At 63.2% G+C, this 15,391-nt stretch overlaps 1 protein-coding gene across 3 annotated transcripts in view; it reads left to right on the forward strand.

The window, feature by feature from the left end:
• The window catches only part of KDM4B (lysine demethylase 4B), a 128,867-nt gene that overhangs the window by 97,136 nt on the left and 16,340 nt on the right, over window positions 1-15,391 (forward strand). For 2 of the 3 annotated variants that reach the window (XM_011373564.2, XM_023538552.1), the window contains 4 exons: window positions 6,470-6,571; window positions 6,922-7,121; window positions 13,967-14,421; window positions 14,652-14,772. In XM_011373564.2, coding sequence (XP_011371866.1) covers window positions 6,470-6,571; window positions 6,922-7,121; window positions 13,967-14,421; window positions 14,652-14,772 — 878 coding nt within the window. The remainder of the gene's footprint in view (window positions 1-6,469; window positions 6,572-6,921; window positions 7,122-13,966; window positions 14,422-14,651; window positions 14,773-15,391) is intronic. The other variant, XM_011373565.2, reaches the window with a different exon arrangement.

Genomic DNA, 15,391 nt, shown 5'->3' on the forward strand with positions numbered 1-15,391 from the left:
CTGTTCTCAGCCAGTGGGCCTCACCAAAACAGGCAGCAGGCGGGTCTGGGGCTTGGCGAGACTTTCCATCTGCAGCCATGGGTCACTTCTGGCGTCTCTTGTCCCCACTGGTGGTGGTCGGCTGGCCCCAGGGCTTGGCCACTTGGGGGGTCGGGGCTCAGCCAGTTTTTTCCTTCAATGCCCTGTTGGTGGCACTCTCCATCCTTGGACTATTTCTGGGAAAAATCATCCTGGCCTGGCGGTCAGGCCCAGTGGAGAACCTGCTCCCCCAGCTGGGCGGTTCTGGTTTTCAGTGCGTCTGTGACTCGCCCGCCTGTTGCCCCGCCCCTCGGCCTCTGAGAACCTTCTGTTAGCCCGGAATCTCCCGCACCTGTTCCTGAGTCTTCTGATTTCTTTTGCGGTCTGCCCTTTTGATGTCCCGCTCTCCTGTGTGTCCTAGAGAGAATCGGCTTCTCTGTGACAGGGAGCTCCAGCTCTTCTGGGCTGGGCTGGGCAAGCCTGCGGAGCAGAGCCGGCTGCAGCCTTTGCATAGTGGCTAATTGGTTGTGGCTCAGGCTAATTGGTCAGCAGAGTGGACTGCCAAAAAACAGGCGCCACACTTCAGAAATGGATAGGCTAGAGCACCAGGAACCCCAGCAGGCTGAGCACGCCTTAGCCAGAACCTCGTGTGCACAAAGGAAGCCGCCCCCGGCCCCTTCCCTGCCCGCCGCCCCCTCACCCTCCCTCAGCCCAGCCGGCCCGTGCTGGACGGCTCCCAGCCCGCCTGTCACGCTCTGTTCCTCTCTGGAGCGTTCCTCTCCCGCCTCTCCCTGCGACCTGGGGAGCCGGAATAGTCCAGCAATGGGACTGAATAATAAATTAAGCCACGTTCCCCAGGATATAATTTTCTTTAAAGCCTTCAATATGTAAAATGTGGCTGACTCCCTTCTTTTTAAGTCATGGTGGGGGGCTTTCTCTGAAAAGGTTGATTAGGGGGACTGACGTGGCAAAGCCCACGCCGCCTCCCCCTCTGCGTCAGCATCACTGACTCTCAGGACTGACTCTCGTGCCCTCCTGACCCCTGTTCCACATGGCGGCCTGGGCCCTGGGGAGGGCTCCCCTGAGCCCCGGCAGGGGTTTCGGGAAGGCCAGCTTGGGCTAATTGGGGGCAGTGGTGGGTCTGGGCCCTAGACTGGGTCGTGTGCCCCGCCACTCCCTCCCCCACGCTGTCATCCTCTGGGGAGGCCCGTCTTGAGCACTAAGGTGCCAAGCAGCATCCCTGCCCCCGCCAGCTCAGTGCCAGGTGCTCCCCCAGTTATGATGACCACAAATGTCCCCTGACACCATCTTGTGTCCCTGGGTGGAAACCCCTGCCCTAGACAGAGGGCATGGTGTTGGGGTGGGCTCCATGCTGTCTGCTACCCCCCACCCCCACCCCACCCCACGTGTTCCCTGCAGCCTCGCTTCATCCTCTGGGACCTGCGGCTCCTCCCTGGTCCCACTCGGCCCCGCTCAGCCAGGTCCCACCCTCACCCGTGACTGTCCAGCCTTCCTGACGGCCCTTCACACTGCACCCCACACGTCGCCTCAGAGCAGAGGCCAGGTGCTGGCCCCTGCGGGAGAGAATGGACTGCCCTGTTCCCGTCGCCCTCCCGTGGATGTATCCTCCACGCCCAGATCTTGTCAGATAAACTGACCCTGCCCCGTGACAAGCGGGGTGCAAAGCTGGCACCTTCCTGCTCCTTGCTAGGAGGCTCCTCTGGCCCTCACCACCAGGTGGGGCTCCCGCCTGGCTCCCCGCTCCTTGCTCCCCGCTCCCCACAGCCCCCTCCATGGACAGTCCTGGCCTCAAGCCTCCTCTTTGTTTCAAGAGCGTCAGGAAACGCAGTTCGTCAGCTGCACGGCGCAGCAGGTGTGCGTTCGGCCCCTGCACACATGTGTGCAGGACACCTGAGCGCTGCCACCACGCCGTAGCCGAGAGGAGGGCAGTGGGGGTGGGGCGCGCGGGTCCCCATCCCACCCCTGCCGGCTCCACGGGTTGCGACCTCCAGTTGCCCACAGGGGAGGCCACCGGCTGAGCGTGGCCGAGAGCCCCCGGCCCTGCTCGCTCACCTGCAGCGCCTCTCTCCCACCACCCTGAGGTCACCGTGGAAATGAGGGGACGGGGCAGCCCCTCGAGTCCCCTCAATGCCTCCTGAGCTTTCGCGGGGCCCGAGCAGGCCAGATACCACGGCCCCTCTGATGCCACCGGGCCCTGCCACAGTCTGGAAGCCTTCCACACAGACGCAGCTCCTGGCCGCTCAGAAGCTGGGTCTGCAACTCCTGGGCCTGCCAGGCCCTGAGGAGCTTGTCGCCCTGGTGACTCGCCGAACGCTCCCTGAATGCTTCTTGCCTAGAACACGCTGTGCGCCATCCCGAAGGCAAAAGCCTCTGAAGGCCACACCCCTACTTGCCTGTGGGGCCCAGGAGTGCTGGGACCTAGCGGGGCTTGTGTCCTGAGGCTCCCCAAGGGGAGGAGAGCCCAGGGCACATGGCCCGCAGCCCCCTGCCCCTCCCTGGGGCCGCACTGGAACACAGGGCCCTGGCTGCCCCAAACCCCCCTGTGGAGTCAAGAGACCTGGGCGACAGCTGGTCCTGTGAAAGCCGACAGCCATGACTTAGGGTGTAGAGAGGCTGAGTGCCCTTGGCTCCTTGGTGAGTGGGCCCAAAGCCACTCTGAGCCCACCGCACTCAGACCTAAAGGGAGCCCCCCACTCTCCCTCCTGCCACCTGTGGTCCAAGGACACCTGCTTTTAGCTTGGAAATGTTAGTACAGGTATTTGGACTCAGTCCCAATATTTGGTTTGTATAAACTTAACAGGTGACGTCCTGTTAAACCTGACAAGTGCATATGTATCTTCTCCTTAAGTGCCACTAAGATGACACTATGTGAGTGACAAAGAACGGAAGAGGGGACCATGACAGCTGAGCAGCAGGAAAGGCTGGGCTGGTGACATCTGACTCTGCAAACTCTAGTCTGTGGACCTGTGGACAGGGCGGCTGCTTCATGCTGAGGACGCCTAGGAAGGCCTTGGCTTCTGGGACACATGCCTCCCGGGACGGGGACCGAGGCAGGCGTAAGGGGCTGCTGGGCTTGTACCCCTGCCCCACCTCGTATCTAAGCATAGGACGTGGCCCTGCTGCCTGGTAGGGTCGAACCTGGGCAGGAGGGAGGAGCCTTCCTGGGGTGGGACAGTGGAAGCCTGGGGACGGTGTCCCCAGCCCTGAGGGTCTCCAGGCCCCAGAGCGCACAGCAGAGCGAAGCTGCAGATCCTGACGTCACGGGTCTCTGTGAAGCGGCTGGGCTCCTGCCCTCCGTCCCCTCCGGCCAGCCCTTCGCACAGATGCACAGCCACCAAGGACCTGACCTTCCTAGTCCCTCGCACAACCCAGCCAGTGGTCTCTAGACCTCTGAGGAAACGCTGAGTGCAAGACAGAGCGTCTCAGACAGAAAGGGGGCAGGGAGCCCACGGAGAGTCCGTGCAGTCATCGGGAGGAGAGCACCGGGTCCTCGGGGCGGGGGCCGTGCGTTTACGACCGAAGAACCCGTTCTCGGGAGGAAAGAGATGGCTCTTGGACATTTAAAAGCAGAGCAAAGGAAATATAAGAGATGGTTGGGAGGCAGCTTGGGGAAACCTGGTAGAGTGTCAGACAGCAGGATGGAGCTGGGAATAGGTCAGAGGTTCAACTGAGGAAGCCCAGCCTCTATGAGGCAGAGTTTCGGGAAAAGAGGAGAAAACAGTTCCTGGGACCCAAAAACGTGTGTTTTCAGATGAAACAGTCTGGCGCGGGATGAAAATCACGCACTCCACACAGCACATCGCTCTGCGTTCTCACAACTCGTATGTTAAACAGATCTCCAGACCTTCTGGGGCAAATATGGCACCATAAAGAACAAGGGACGTAGATGGCATCGGACTTAGCGAGCACGATGCCACAAGCTAACAGACAAAGGGACAAGGTTTCAAAAGTCAGAGAGAAATAATTTTCAGCCCAGAAGTATGTATCTAGCCAGACTACCGACTAACCGCCGAAGAGGAGCAGAGATCTTTGTAGACGTGCAATGCCCCAGAGTTTCCCTTCTCTCTGAGGAGGCTACCTGAGGACGTGCTCCAGCCAAACAAGGGCGTCAGCCACGAAAGACATGGGATCAAGGAAAACGAATCCAGCTCAGGAGCGTCCAAGCCGGCCTCTAGGAGTTTGTGGCACCCCGCATGGGAGGGCCACACCCAGAGCCAGGAGCTGACCGGGAAAGCTGAGTGACGGGGGGGACACTGACCGGCTCCAGGAAGAGCGAGCAGAGAGTGCAGTGCGAGCTGCTCCGCTGCTCACGAAGAATGATATTTACCGTCAGAAAAACGTAAAGGAGTAATTTCTCCACAGCCGAAGACAGCGGCAGCTGCAGAGAGGAGCTGGTGGGAAGCAGGATGCATGGCCACATCCTAAGTGTCTGAGCAGCTCGGTAACTCAGCAGAGGAAGCCAGAACCCAAAAAAAAAAAAAAAAAAGCAGCAGCCTCAGGGAGCCGCGTGGAAGTAGCTTCGGGAAGAAACAGCTAAGAGACCTGTCCTGTCGGGGGAGCAGCCAGGCTGCTGTTATGGCTGGCCTGTGGGTTAGGGTGTGCTTTGTGGCGCCTCCCCCCCAGTTCTGAGGCACAGCGGCCCCAGGTCCTTCCCCGTTATTCTCCTGGTTTTCGTTCTCATGTTTCTTTGCGTGATAGTTTCCAATTCGCCTCCCCCTGCAGTGGGGCGCGGCCCTCTGCCCAGGTCTGTCCACCTGGTTCCACTCATTTTTGGGGTCTCTGCACTGGGGCTGGGGGTCTGCAGTGTGTCCGGGGCCGAGTAAAGGTCTCTGGGGCAGATAGGGTGCTGGCGGGGACGCCCCTGATCGGCCCTGGGAGCAGGCGGGGTAGGGTCAGAGGCGGCCCCCAGGGGTGGTTCCAGGGCCGAGTGGGGGAGGGGCGAGAGGGGGCCGAGGGGCCGGGCAGCTGCAAGAAGCCAAAGCCAGGTGAGTCGGCGATCGGGGACACCCCTCTACTGGGCGCTGCCCGGGGCCAGCGTGGGGGTTTGTTTTGGGCATCTGGACCCGCAGCCCCGCAGTGTTCCCAGACCTGGACAGAAGCTCCTCTTGGGGTGACAGCTGGTGATGAAAGCCAGCTGCATCTACCACCGGGCCCGGGACTCTCTGCCCATCTCTCTGTGGGGCTGCACCTGGCCTTTCCCAGACTTTGCTCCATGTGGATTCGCTGGTGGCTCTGCTGCGGTGCTGGTGGCTCTGCTGCGGTGGAGAATGTCCCCGGGGCGGCCCGAGTCGCTGGCTCCTGTGTCCCCTCCTACCCCCGCTGCCCTCCCGCTCCGCCCCGCTCGCAGTGACCCGTGCACGCCATGCTGTGTGTGACGCCATGCCTCCGCCCATGACGCTCCCCTACCCTGGAATGCGACCCGCTTTTCGCCTTTGGTCATGAGGCAATTCATGCTGCACACATCAAGTGGAGCTTGTCTTGTACCCCATGGGCATCGCCTGGGCTCAGGGGGCACGGAGCAGCAGAGGCCAGGGCCCCTGAGCTGGCTGAGCCGTGAGACCGAGCAGCCGTGGTTAGCGTGGCGGGGCGGGTAGGAGGGGGCGCCCCGGAAGCCAGGGTGGAGAGCAAGGGCAGGTGGGGGAGACAGCAAGGGAGCTGGCAGGTCTGGTGCCTGCCATAGGCACCCCAAGGTGGGAAGTAGGGGTCCTGGCATCGGGAGCCCCTGTGGCCTCCCCCGGCCCCCGCCCAGCCCCAGCCAGATAGCGCTGCATCTCCTCGGTGACTGCTGGTCCGTGCAGGTGTGGCTGCCACAGGACTCTCCATGTCCGAGTCTGACCCCACTGGGGCCACGTGGAGAACTCGTAGGTGGAAGGGAGCCGCAGCCAGCACCTCTCTGAGGAGCGCTGGCATCCTCAGGCTGCTGAGCAGGAGAAAGGAAAGCTTGGTGGGGGCTGGTCATGAGGCCTGAGGCCCACGGCCATGGGGCCATGCCCACCCCCCGGAGGGCACCCCATGCCCACTTCTGTCCAAGCTCCTGGGGCACCACACACCTCCGGTTAGTCTGAAAGCCACCCCCCCACCCCCACCCCCAGCAGTCCACAGGCCCCTCCCCTTCGCAGCTTCCTTTTCACTAAGGAGACAGAGCTAAGCCTCAGCTCGCATTCTCCCTGGGGACCGATGTCCACGCCCACGTCCCGGGGCACGTCCGGCCAGGGCCCTGTCCTCGAGGCAGGCACTGGGGGTGGGCGAGGCGGGGTGAGGGCGCAGGTAGAGGAGGGGCCGCCCTGGGCCCGGAGCTCCTGAGTACAGAGGGACACAGGGAGCACGGGCACCGGACAGATGCAGGCGCCCAGGACGAGGCCCTTAGGTGAGGCGTCCTAGGGAGCTAACGCGAGTCCCAGAGGAAAACTCCCTGACGTTTACGTTCTAGACAAATTAGTCTGAAAGAAAGCAGACACTGGAGAAAGACTGAGGAGGAGAGGAAGCCAAACCTAGAGAGGAGGAGAGAGCAGAGCAGGAGGCCGGGGCCGCCGTAAGTGCACCTCCCACGCCACGCTCGTCCAGGCGTTCCCCGAGCTGCTGACTCCATCGCGGTCACACCCCCGTCCCTCCTGCCCCACTGATGCGGGGCTCCTGGAGCCCGGTCCCCGTCTGCCATCCCATCTCCAGCTGTCATCAGCACGCGCTTGACCACCCCACCGTCCCCGTTGCCCTGCCCCCAGGCTTCTTCTTCCTCCACTACCCCCGCCCCCAGGAGCCACCCACCAGTCCCCGTGTCCCCCGACTCTGTGTAGGGGTCTCCGTTCTGCCAGGCAGAGCGCAGACCAGGGGCTTCTCCCGGCTTCTGTTTTTGCCTCCTGTCTGATGACTCTCGCTCTCCAGGTCCCACCGGAAGCGCAGCCAACCCAAGAAGCCCAAGCCAGAAGACCCCAAGTCGCCAGGGGAGGGCCCCGCCGGGGCGGCCCTCCTGGAGGAGGCGGGCGGCGGTGCGAAGGAGGAGGCCATGCAGGAGGCCGACCCCGAGGACGAGGAGGAGGACCCGCAGCCCCCGCCACAGGGCCGGGAGGTGGAGGGGCCAGAAGGTCAGTCTCGGCCGGCGGGGAGGCCAGGGGACGCCGGGCCGGGAGCCCACGCCGGCTCCTTTCGGGCTCACAGCTGGCGGAAAGAGCCAGCATTCGTTGTGGCTCCGAGTCCCCGCTCTTTAAGAATCCCGAATTCATGCGCTCTCCTGGCTGGGCAGGGCATGTCATTAAAACGTGAATCTTGGGGTGCTGTGAAAGGTCCGTCCTCTCCCAGACAGAGGAGAGGGGGTCTCAGCCAGCCGTGCTGCGCTCACGACGCCGCAGACAGACGGGGCTGCTCGAAGCCACAGGCGTTTGTTCCTCACGGTCCTGGAGCCGGAGTCCGAGACCAGGCTGGCAGCGTGGCTGCGTGCGAGTGAGGCCTCTTTTGGGGTGCAGGCGGCTGCCTTCTCGCTGTAACTCTGCAGCCCCTGCTGTGAGGGTGCCGGTCCAGTCCACAAGGGCCCACCCTCATGGCCCCATGACCAACCACAGGCTCCCGCAGCCCCACCTCCTAAGGCCAGTCCGTTACGGTTTCCGTTTCGACATACGAACTTTGGGGGGGACACAGATGTCTCGTTCAGAGCAGAGGTGTCATCTGCCCCGTCGTGGAGGATGCCCGCTGTTTGGGGCCAGAAGCCGGGTGAGCCGTGCTGGGGCACCGGCGTGGGGCCCCTTAGCCCTGCAGTGTCAACCTCTGGGCACTTGGAAGTCCCCAGCCCCACGTTTCCCAGTGTTCCCCCTCTTTGTGGCAGGCTTCGTTTTCCAAGCTCACAGGTAAGACCACCCTCCAGGGGAGAGGCCCTTTCTTCTCTGGCCCTCTCCAGGGGCCTGCCCGCAACTCGCTCCCAAGGGGGCCTCAGGCCCCGGTCACAGGTCGTAGGTCACCAGAAAGTTCTACCCTGGTCATCAGTTTCCGTGTTTGCGGCTCTGTCTTGGGGGCGTGTGGGCCCCTCACAGCCCCACCTGCCTTGGAGCCATGTGCTCGTCACCATGCAGCGTCTGAGGTGACTGTCCGTGGGTGCAGTCGGGGACAGGCCCACGCCTGCCAGTGTTCCCACGAGATGGCATGTAGGTGGGGCTGTGTCTTCCAGCTGGAAGGGTGAGTGACCCTGACGGGGACCCCCTAGGCACTCACCGGGGAGAGCGAAGAGTTTCTGGGTGAATCGCATGCTGGCGCCCTGGATGGCGGGCGTCACTGAAGTGCCTGGTGTTCACAGGCGGGTTGGCCAGCCCAGCCCAGCCCAGCAAGCAGGCCCGAGGGGAAGGGCGCCTGGTTGGAGAGGAAGCCCGCGCCATCACTGTCGGGGCGGGTGGCTCTCCTGTGTGGGACAGGGTTTAGAGATGGCGCCATCAAGTCACTCGGGTGGGACAGGTGCCACAGGAGCCGGGTCTCATCCCTGTGGGCCAGCCACGGGCGGGCGGGCAGCACCACCGTCAGGAGGCCACCTGCCACAAAGCAACTAGAGGGTGGCACACCCGGCTTCTCGCCCCAAACACAGCTGACAAAAAACAGGGCCTTTGTGGAGAAAATTAGAGACATTTTTCAAAAGCAAGGAACTGCTAAATAATGGAGCGGTGTGCTGGGAAAACCCCCCTCGCAGAGGCAGGTTACCCGCTTTATCGGCGTTCTCGGAGGAGTGGCGGGTGTCGAGCCAAACGCAGATGGAGGGAGAGGCAGAAGGGAGGTCGGCGGTCTGGAGACTGGCCACCGCCTCACGGGGCAGGAGCGAGGACAGCCGAGGACAGCCTCCCCCGCTGCAGGCAGGACACGTGAAGGCCACCATTCTTTGCCTGGGGGACTCTCAGACGTAGCCTTGAACGTCACCATCCCACTTAAAGTTGAGCAGACTCGCCAAGCCAGGCCGTGGATTGTCGAGGACACATTTGAGCCTGCTCTGGCCGCTAGGAAGCGCCCCAGGCGGGGACTTCAGCAACAGAAGCCCCTGGCCTTGCGAGTCTGAAGGCCCAGCCGCCCACGACCGAGGTGTCAGCAGGGCTGGTTCCCCCTGAGGCCTCTTTCCTTGGCTCGTACGTGCCATCTTTGCATGCATGGGGCGTTCCTTCTATGCCATCATCTCTGCCCAAATGACCCTCTTTCATAAGGACACCATTCACATTGGATTAGGGCCACTCTGATGACCTCATCTGTAATGACTCTAAATAAAGCCACATTCTGAGGCAGTGGGGGTAGGACTTCAGCACAGGAATTTGGGGTCGGGGGGACATAGCGTCGCCCATATTGGAGAGGCACATGCGGCTCAGACCTATGGTCGTCCAGGCCCCACCCCCACGTGGCGTGTGCTCCGGGGCATGGGAATGACCAGCAACTGCACGTTCCATAAGTCGGGCGGCCGAGCTCGGGGGTGCTGGGTAGGTAATGAGCTGTCTGAGGGGTGCCCCTGGACTAAGGACCTGGATCTCGGGGAGCAGCCTCCCCAGCTTGCCACCTGAACAAGAGTTTCCGTGTTTCTTGAGAGTGAACCGTGAATTGTAGACAGAAGTTCACGCCACAGAGAAGGGGCCGGGGACGTGGGGGATACCGGCCGTCCTCCCCACCGTCTGGCGGCTGCACTCCCGTCCCCTTCTCGGCCTCAGCCAGGCTCCCGGGGCTCTGGGGTCCTCACTCCCGTGGGGGTCAGGGCGTCGCGTGGCGCAGCTGCAGCGCAGCCCTCCAGGAGGCACGTGGACCCCAGGAAGGGTGGGGCCGTTCTGGGGGCGGCCTCTCTGCTCAGGGCTCCAGACACCCCGTCCCTGTCCCACAGCAGGCTCGTTCCCAAGAAGGGGGGTTGGTGGAGGCGGGGGTCCCTGGGAACACCAGCCCCTCTAGAAAGGAAGTGGTCCCTTCAGGGTGTTGGATGTGGCTGCCACCGCCCGAGAGCCCTTGTCCCTCGCGCCTTTGGCGGGAAGACAACTGTGAACACATCAGATAAGTGCTCGCAGTCGGGGGTGACAGCAAACACGCCGCGGGGGGAGCAAGCAGATTTTAAAGCGGTTTCTGGACTTCCTGCAATGCCAGCTTGATGTCCCCGAAAGCTGCGAGTGCCGTCAGGAGTGAGCAGCAGGGTGTCCGTCCTGTGCTTGCAGAGGGAGACGTTCTCCGTCTCTCGCGCTCTGGGTACTTACTCCCTGACAGCACCCGGGGCGGGGGCTGGGGGCGGCAGAAGTGGAGGCTCCTGGGACTCTGCGTGGGGGGTGGGGGTGGGGTGGTTTGAGTGTCCCTGGGGAGGGGCCCTGGGCTGCCTGATGGGGTGCTAGGCCTGGAGGTCTGCTGCCCGGGCTGGCTGCTATGTCCCCCCACCATACCCACTGCCTGGTGGTCTGGGGAGTACTGCTTCCCTCTGACCCCTGCGCCCAGCCCTGACCGGGGCGGAAGGTGGGAAGGCAGCCGTGCTAACCCTGGCTGGGACAGCCGGGGCTCCCCCACCTGCGTGGCTGGGGCCATCTCACAGAGCACTTGTCTCTCCTGTGGCTGGACACAGCCACTGTCCCTTCTCACAGCCGGGGAGTTGGGGGGGCAGTGAGGGCTGCAGGGGGGCTGGTCCCACCACATTTGCTGTCCCGTCTCCCTGGTGGAGCGCGCAGCCTGAGGGACCCCACCCGAGGCTTCCCAGAGCCTCAAGGAGGCGAGAGCGCCCAGTGCACCGGCAGGGGACACTGTGGGTGTCCTTGGTCATGGAACACCCTGTCAGAAGTGGCCTGACAGCCTGTGATTGGCTGTAGAGCAAGACAGAAAAGTTGCTACACGTAGCAGGGAGCAGATCTAGGCCTTTACAAGGGGGGCTGCCAGTTTCATTCAGGGACACGTTGTCACACAGGATACACGCCCCAGCACAGTCCTCGAGGCCTCCCTTGCCATCGGGGTACACCCTGCCTCGGGCTCCACACTGGAAACATGCAGGGTTGGCCAGACGGTGGGGACCAGGCCCAGGCTGGGGGCTGCGGGGTGGGGGGAGGGGTGCAGCGTCCCTGAACCAGGCAGCAGGCATGAGACCACTTCTGCGGGCCGCACAGCAGGATTCAAGCTTGAGACCCCAGTTCCCCTCAGCACCTCCCTACAGGGACTTTGGTGACGTAGAAACCAGGCAGGCCAGCAAAACCCACTGGTGGGCAATCTCGGCCATAACACCTTCCTACCCCTAAAGAAAGTACTAGAAGAGCCTTGGCTCATCTGCCAGGCTGCCCACCCAGTGTCCTAAACCCCATGAGGTGGGAGGTCCCACCTGCTGGGGAGGGACTGGCTGGGACCCGCAGCCCTGCGGGTGTGACACCCCTGCTGCGTTCGAGGTTCCCTCGGGCCCGGCAGGTGGAGGTCTCACTGAGGGCCCAGCGTGGCCATGTCAGCAACAGAGCCCAGAGCCCTCGGGTGTCCTTCTTGGCCTAGGGTCCTCAGGGCGTATGACCCTTCAGGTTCCCAGAGCCCAGGAGACGTGAGGAAGAGGCCGGAATCTGTCCCTTTTGACAGTAGAGCTTCCAGCGGAGAGTAGATGGGACCTGTGGTCCACGGGCCAAGCACGCAGGGCGATGTCCACTCATTTGCACTGGGCGGGGAGGAGCCGCGAGCTCCCTTAGAGGGCAGAGCCTCCTGCCGAAATGCCGCAGCACGGGCAGCGCAGTGGCTCTTGGCCCGGCCCGGCACCGCCTGGGCCGCTGACCTGCGGATTTCTCGGTTATGTCCGGTCACTCCTGGGGCCGTGGTGTTGTAACCAAGCGTAGCCGTGTAACGCTCCACGTCTCCCCCCCCAGTCTCCCCCCCATCTCCCCCCTTCACATGTCCCTCTTCACATTTCCCCCCCCGTCTCCCCACCACGTATCTCCCCCCCACGTCTCCCTCTCCGCATCTACCCCCCCTGTCTCCCCCCCCATATCTCCCCCCAACATCTCCCTTCTCCACATCTTCACATGGAGAAGAGATCCCGTTTCAGGGAGCCATCCACCTGTGTCCTAACAAGAGAGAGAATCTGTTATTTTTCTTTCTTGGCAGATAGCCAGCTTCACACGGGGCCTGTGGGAGGGTGGACTTGGGAGTGGTCAGGTCCCCTCTAGCTGGGGCAGAGGTGCTGCAGGAACCCTCGGTGCCCTCTTGGGGCTCAGGACCTGAGGGTGGGGGTTGGGGAGTGAGTGCTCCCTTTGCCTCCCAGCTGATGGAGCCTCTCCTGGAGAACACAGGGTGTGCTTGCCAGGGACACCGTGGGCTGTCCCAGCAGCCACTACAGGGCTGCAGCGTGCGGGGGGCCGGAGTGGGGACAGAGGGGGCTGGGGGCCACGACGTGGGCTCAGGCCTGGCCTTTGTGCGGGTGAGCAGGGCAACTCAGCTCCTGCCAGCACTCCGAGCTGGGTGTCTGCTGGCAGGGAGGCCCTTGTTTGATCCCTTCCTGGGGTCAGTGCAGACCAGGGTCTAAGTGACACGCCCTCACCCAAGGTCACGGGCACTCGTTCCATCGCCTTTGGCTGGGGATCGGGGGCACCGTGTAGACGGGTTTTACAGCAGGGGGTGAAACGCGGGCGCCACAGCGCGAGCCAGAACTCCTCGTGCTCCCTGTCGCCACCCATTGCCCAGGGACAGGGGCAGGTCCTCGCCCCCCATGTGTCCTGTGCTCCCAGCCGCAGACTGTCAGGCACAGTTACCGCTGGGCCTCACGGGTCCTGTCACCGGGACAACCACTCATCCCAGGTTGTCCAAAAAACCGTTGGTCCCAGACGACCAGAATGGTTAGTCCCCTGGGAGCCTGGGCCGGGAGGGCGAAGGCCTAGGCTAGTGTGCCCACTCTCCAGACAGGTCAGACAAGGCTGGGGACACCAGGGCTGGCTGTGCTCTGGGCCTTGTGGTCTGTCGTCCTTGAGTGCAGGGTCCCTGATGCTGAGCTCTCCGTACCCTGAGCGCAGCAGGCCTCACACAGGTCACCACCTGCAGAGTCTCCTGGGGCTGCCTGTCGGTGACCACACACATTGATTTGCTGTCAGTTCTGGAGGTCGGAAGCCTGAGGGGTCTCATGGGGCTAAACTCAGGTGTGGGGAGAGTTAGTCCTTCAGGAGGCTCCAGGGAGAACCGCCTCCAGCTTCCAGAGGCGCCCCGCCCCGCCCCTGACTCGTAGCCCCATCCTCCATCGTCAGCATCTCGTCGGCATCTCTCTGAGTCCCCTTCCATATTCACAGCGTCCTCTGACCACAGCTGGGAAAGGTCCTCTGCTCTTAAGTGCCCCTGTTGGTACCTTGGGTCCCCCTGGACCATCTGCCTCCCTGAGCCCAGTCCATCTGCAAAGTCACGTCGCCCTGTCCGGTTCCACGTTCACAAGTCCCAGAGCTAGGATTGGACATCCGAGGGCTGTGACTCTGCCAACCACGCCTCTCCCCACCCCCAGCCCCCTTAGTGCCACTGAAGGCACGCCCCGCTGGACTTCCACCCCACCTCGTCAGCTGTCAGGAAGTCCCCCCGTGCCAGCCCGTGGGGGCGGAAGGTTGTTCTGGGCCCTTCAGGCCCTCTCAAGTGACCATTCGTTTATGATTTCTTGTTTGAGTCTTTGTTATTAGAAAGTTCTACAAGTCATCGTGTGTGTTCATTATAGAAATACATAGAACTCAGAAATCTGAAAACAAACGAATCTTGCTTCTCTCCACCCTTGGGAAGAACTCGCCTCTTCCTTCCACCTCACCCCAATTCCAAGAGGTGCTCCGAGCACCTGCAGACCCTGGAGGGCGGGGGCGGGGGCACCCCAAGGCTTGGGCTTGCCCCACGCCCATGCTCTCTTGGGGAAGGCCAGTGCGATTTCTGCCACCTCCAGCCAGCTCCTGCCTGGGCAGGGGGCTCGCAGGAGGGTGTGTGGCTGCTGGCCTCGCCCTGACTGGTCTCCCCTCTCTGCCCGCAGAGGATGGGCGGGGCAAGCCGCGGCCGGTCAAGGCCAAGAGTGACCGGAAGAAGAAGAGCCACAGCCCCCTGCACTCTCACCACCCGCTTCTGCCCCAGCGGCCACCACCCCCACCGACCCAGTTCCCCACCGAGGAGGTGCCACCACCCCCACAGGGGCCCCCGGGGCTGAACCCCGGCCCTGCGGCCTCCGAGGAGAGCACCCTGTCGCCGCCTCCCCTCAACGTCGTGCCCCCCCAGGCACCCGGGGAGGAGCCAGAGCTGAAGCCACGCCCCATCATCCCCATGCTGTTCGTGGTGCCACGGGCCAGCCCAGCCACGTGCGACAAGGGCCGCGTGGCCTGCCAGCAGGCCTCTGAGCACTTCGCCCAGAAGGGCCCCACCTGGAAGGAGCAGGTGGCAGCCCCCATGGAGCTGACAGGGCCCGAGGAGGAGAGAGCAGCCGGCGAGGTGCAGGTAGGGCGCCTGTGCCGGTCCCGGGCTGGGGATTCCGCCTGTCCCTATGTGCCATCCCACGAAAGGGCCCTGTGGCTCATCACCAAGGCCAGCAGTGCGCACGTGGTTAGAAACCACAGTGGCCCCCGCTGCCTCTTCCTGGGGCTTCGCACCCCCAACTGGGGGAGCCGGGGCAGGGCCAAGCTCGGCTTCGCTCCCGTTTCAAAGCCGTTTCCTGTCCTGTGTTCCAGGCACCGTCAACGTTCTCCAAGTTGAAGATGGAGATCAAGAAGAGCCGGCGTCACCCTCTGGGCAAGCCACCGACCAGGTCCCCGCTGTCCGTGGTCAAGCAGGAGGCCTCCAGTGATGAGGGTGAGTGGGGATGCCGTCCCTACCTGCTCGGGCCCCAGGTCCTGTGTACCCCGTCCTCTCACCCAGAGCCTCCCCCGAGGTCTCCCTCCACCACCTCCCCTGCCGGTCATCCCCTCAGCGTCTGTCCCCAGACTGCCCAGCCCTCAGACACAGCCCCACGCCCATAGCAACCCCACTCAGCCTGCGGGTCTCCCCAGAAGAGCGCCCCAAGTCTCTTCCCCTCAGCCCCATTTGCTCTCCTTCTCACTGTGGGGGCCTCACTCACGCTGGGCCCAGGGCCGGAAATGACCAGCGTGGCCCTCGAGGGCAGGCTGTAGCCGCCTGGGCTCTAACCTTAGCTCGCCCCCTGCAGCCTGGGACCACGAGGGCCATCTAACCTTTCTGCTGTAAAATGGGGGCTGCTGGCCCTTCCGGGGATCCTGTCAGGAAGGCACACAGAGCTGAGGCACAGTCATTTTTATAGTGACTGTCATTGCCTTTGACTTCAGGCCCCACTGTCTACAGTAATCTCTGCCAAACGCCTCTGAGCAGACAGTTTCTACACCTAGGCCTGGACTGGCTACAACCCCCACCCCCCACCCCCCCACTTCCGTTCAGCTCCCATGGCCCCCATGTTTGT

The sequence above is a fragment of the Pteropus vampyrus genome, unplaced genomic scaffold (assembly GCF_000151845.1).
Source record: "Pteropus vampyrus isolate Shadow unplaced genomic scaffold, Pvam_2.0 Scaffold226, whole genome shotgun sequence".
NCBI lineage: Eukaryota > Metazoa > Chordata > Mammalia > Chiroptera > Pteropodidae > Pteropus > Pteropus vampyrus.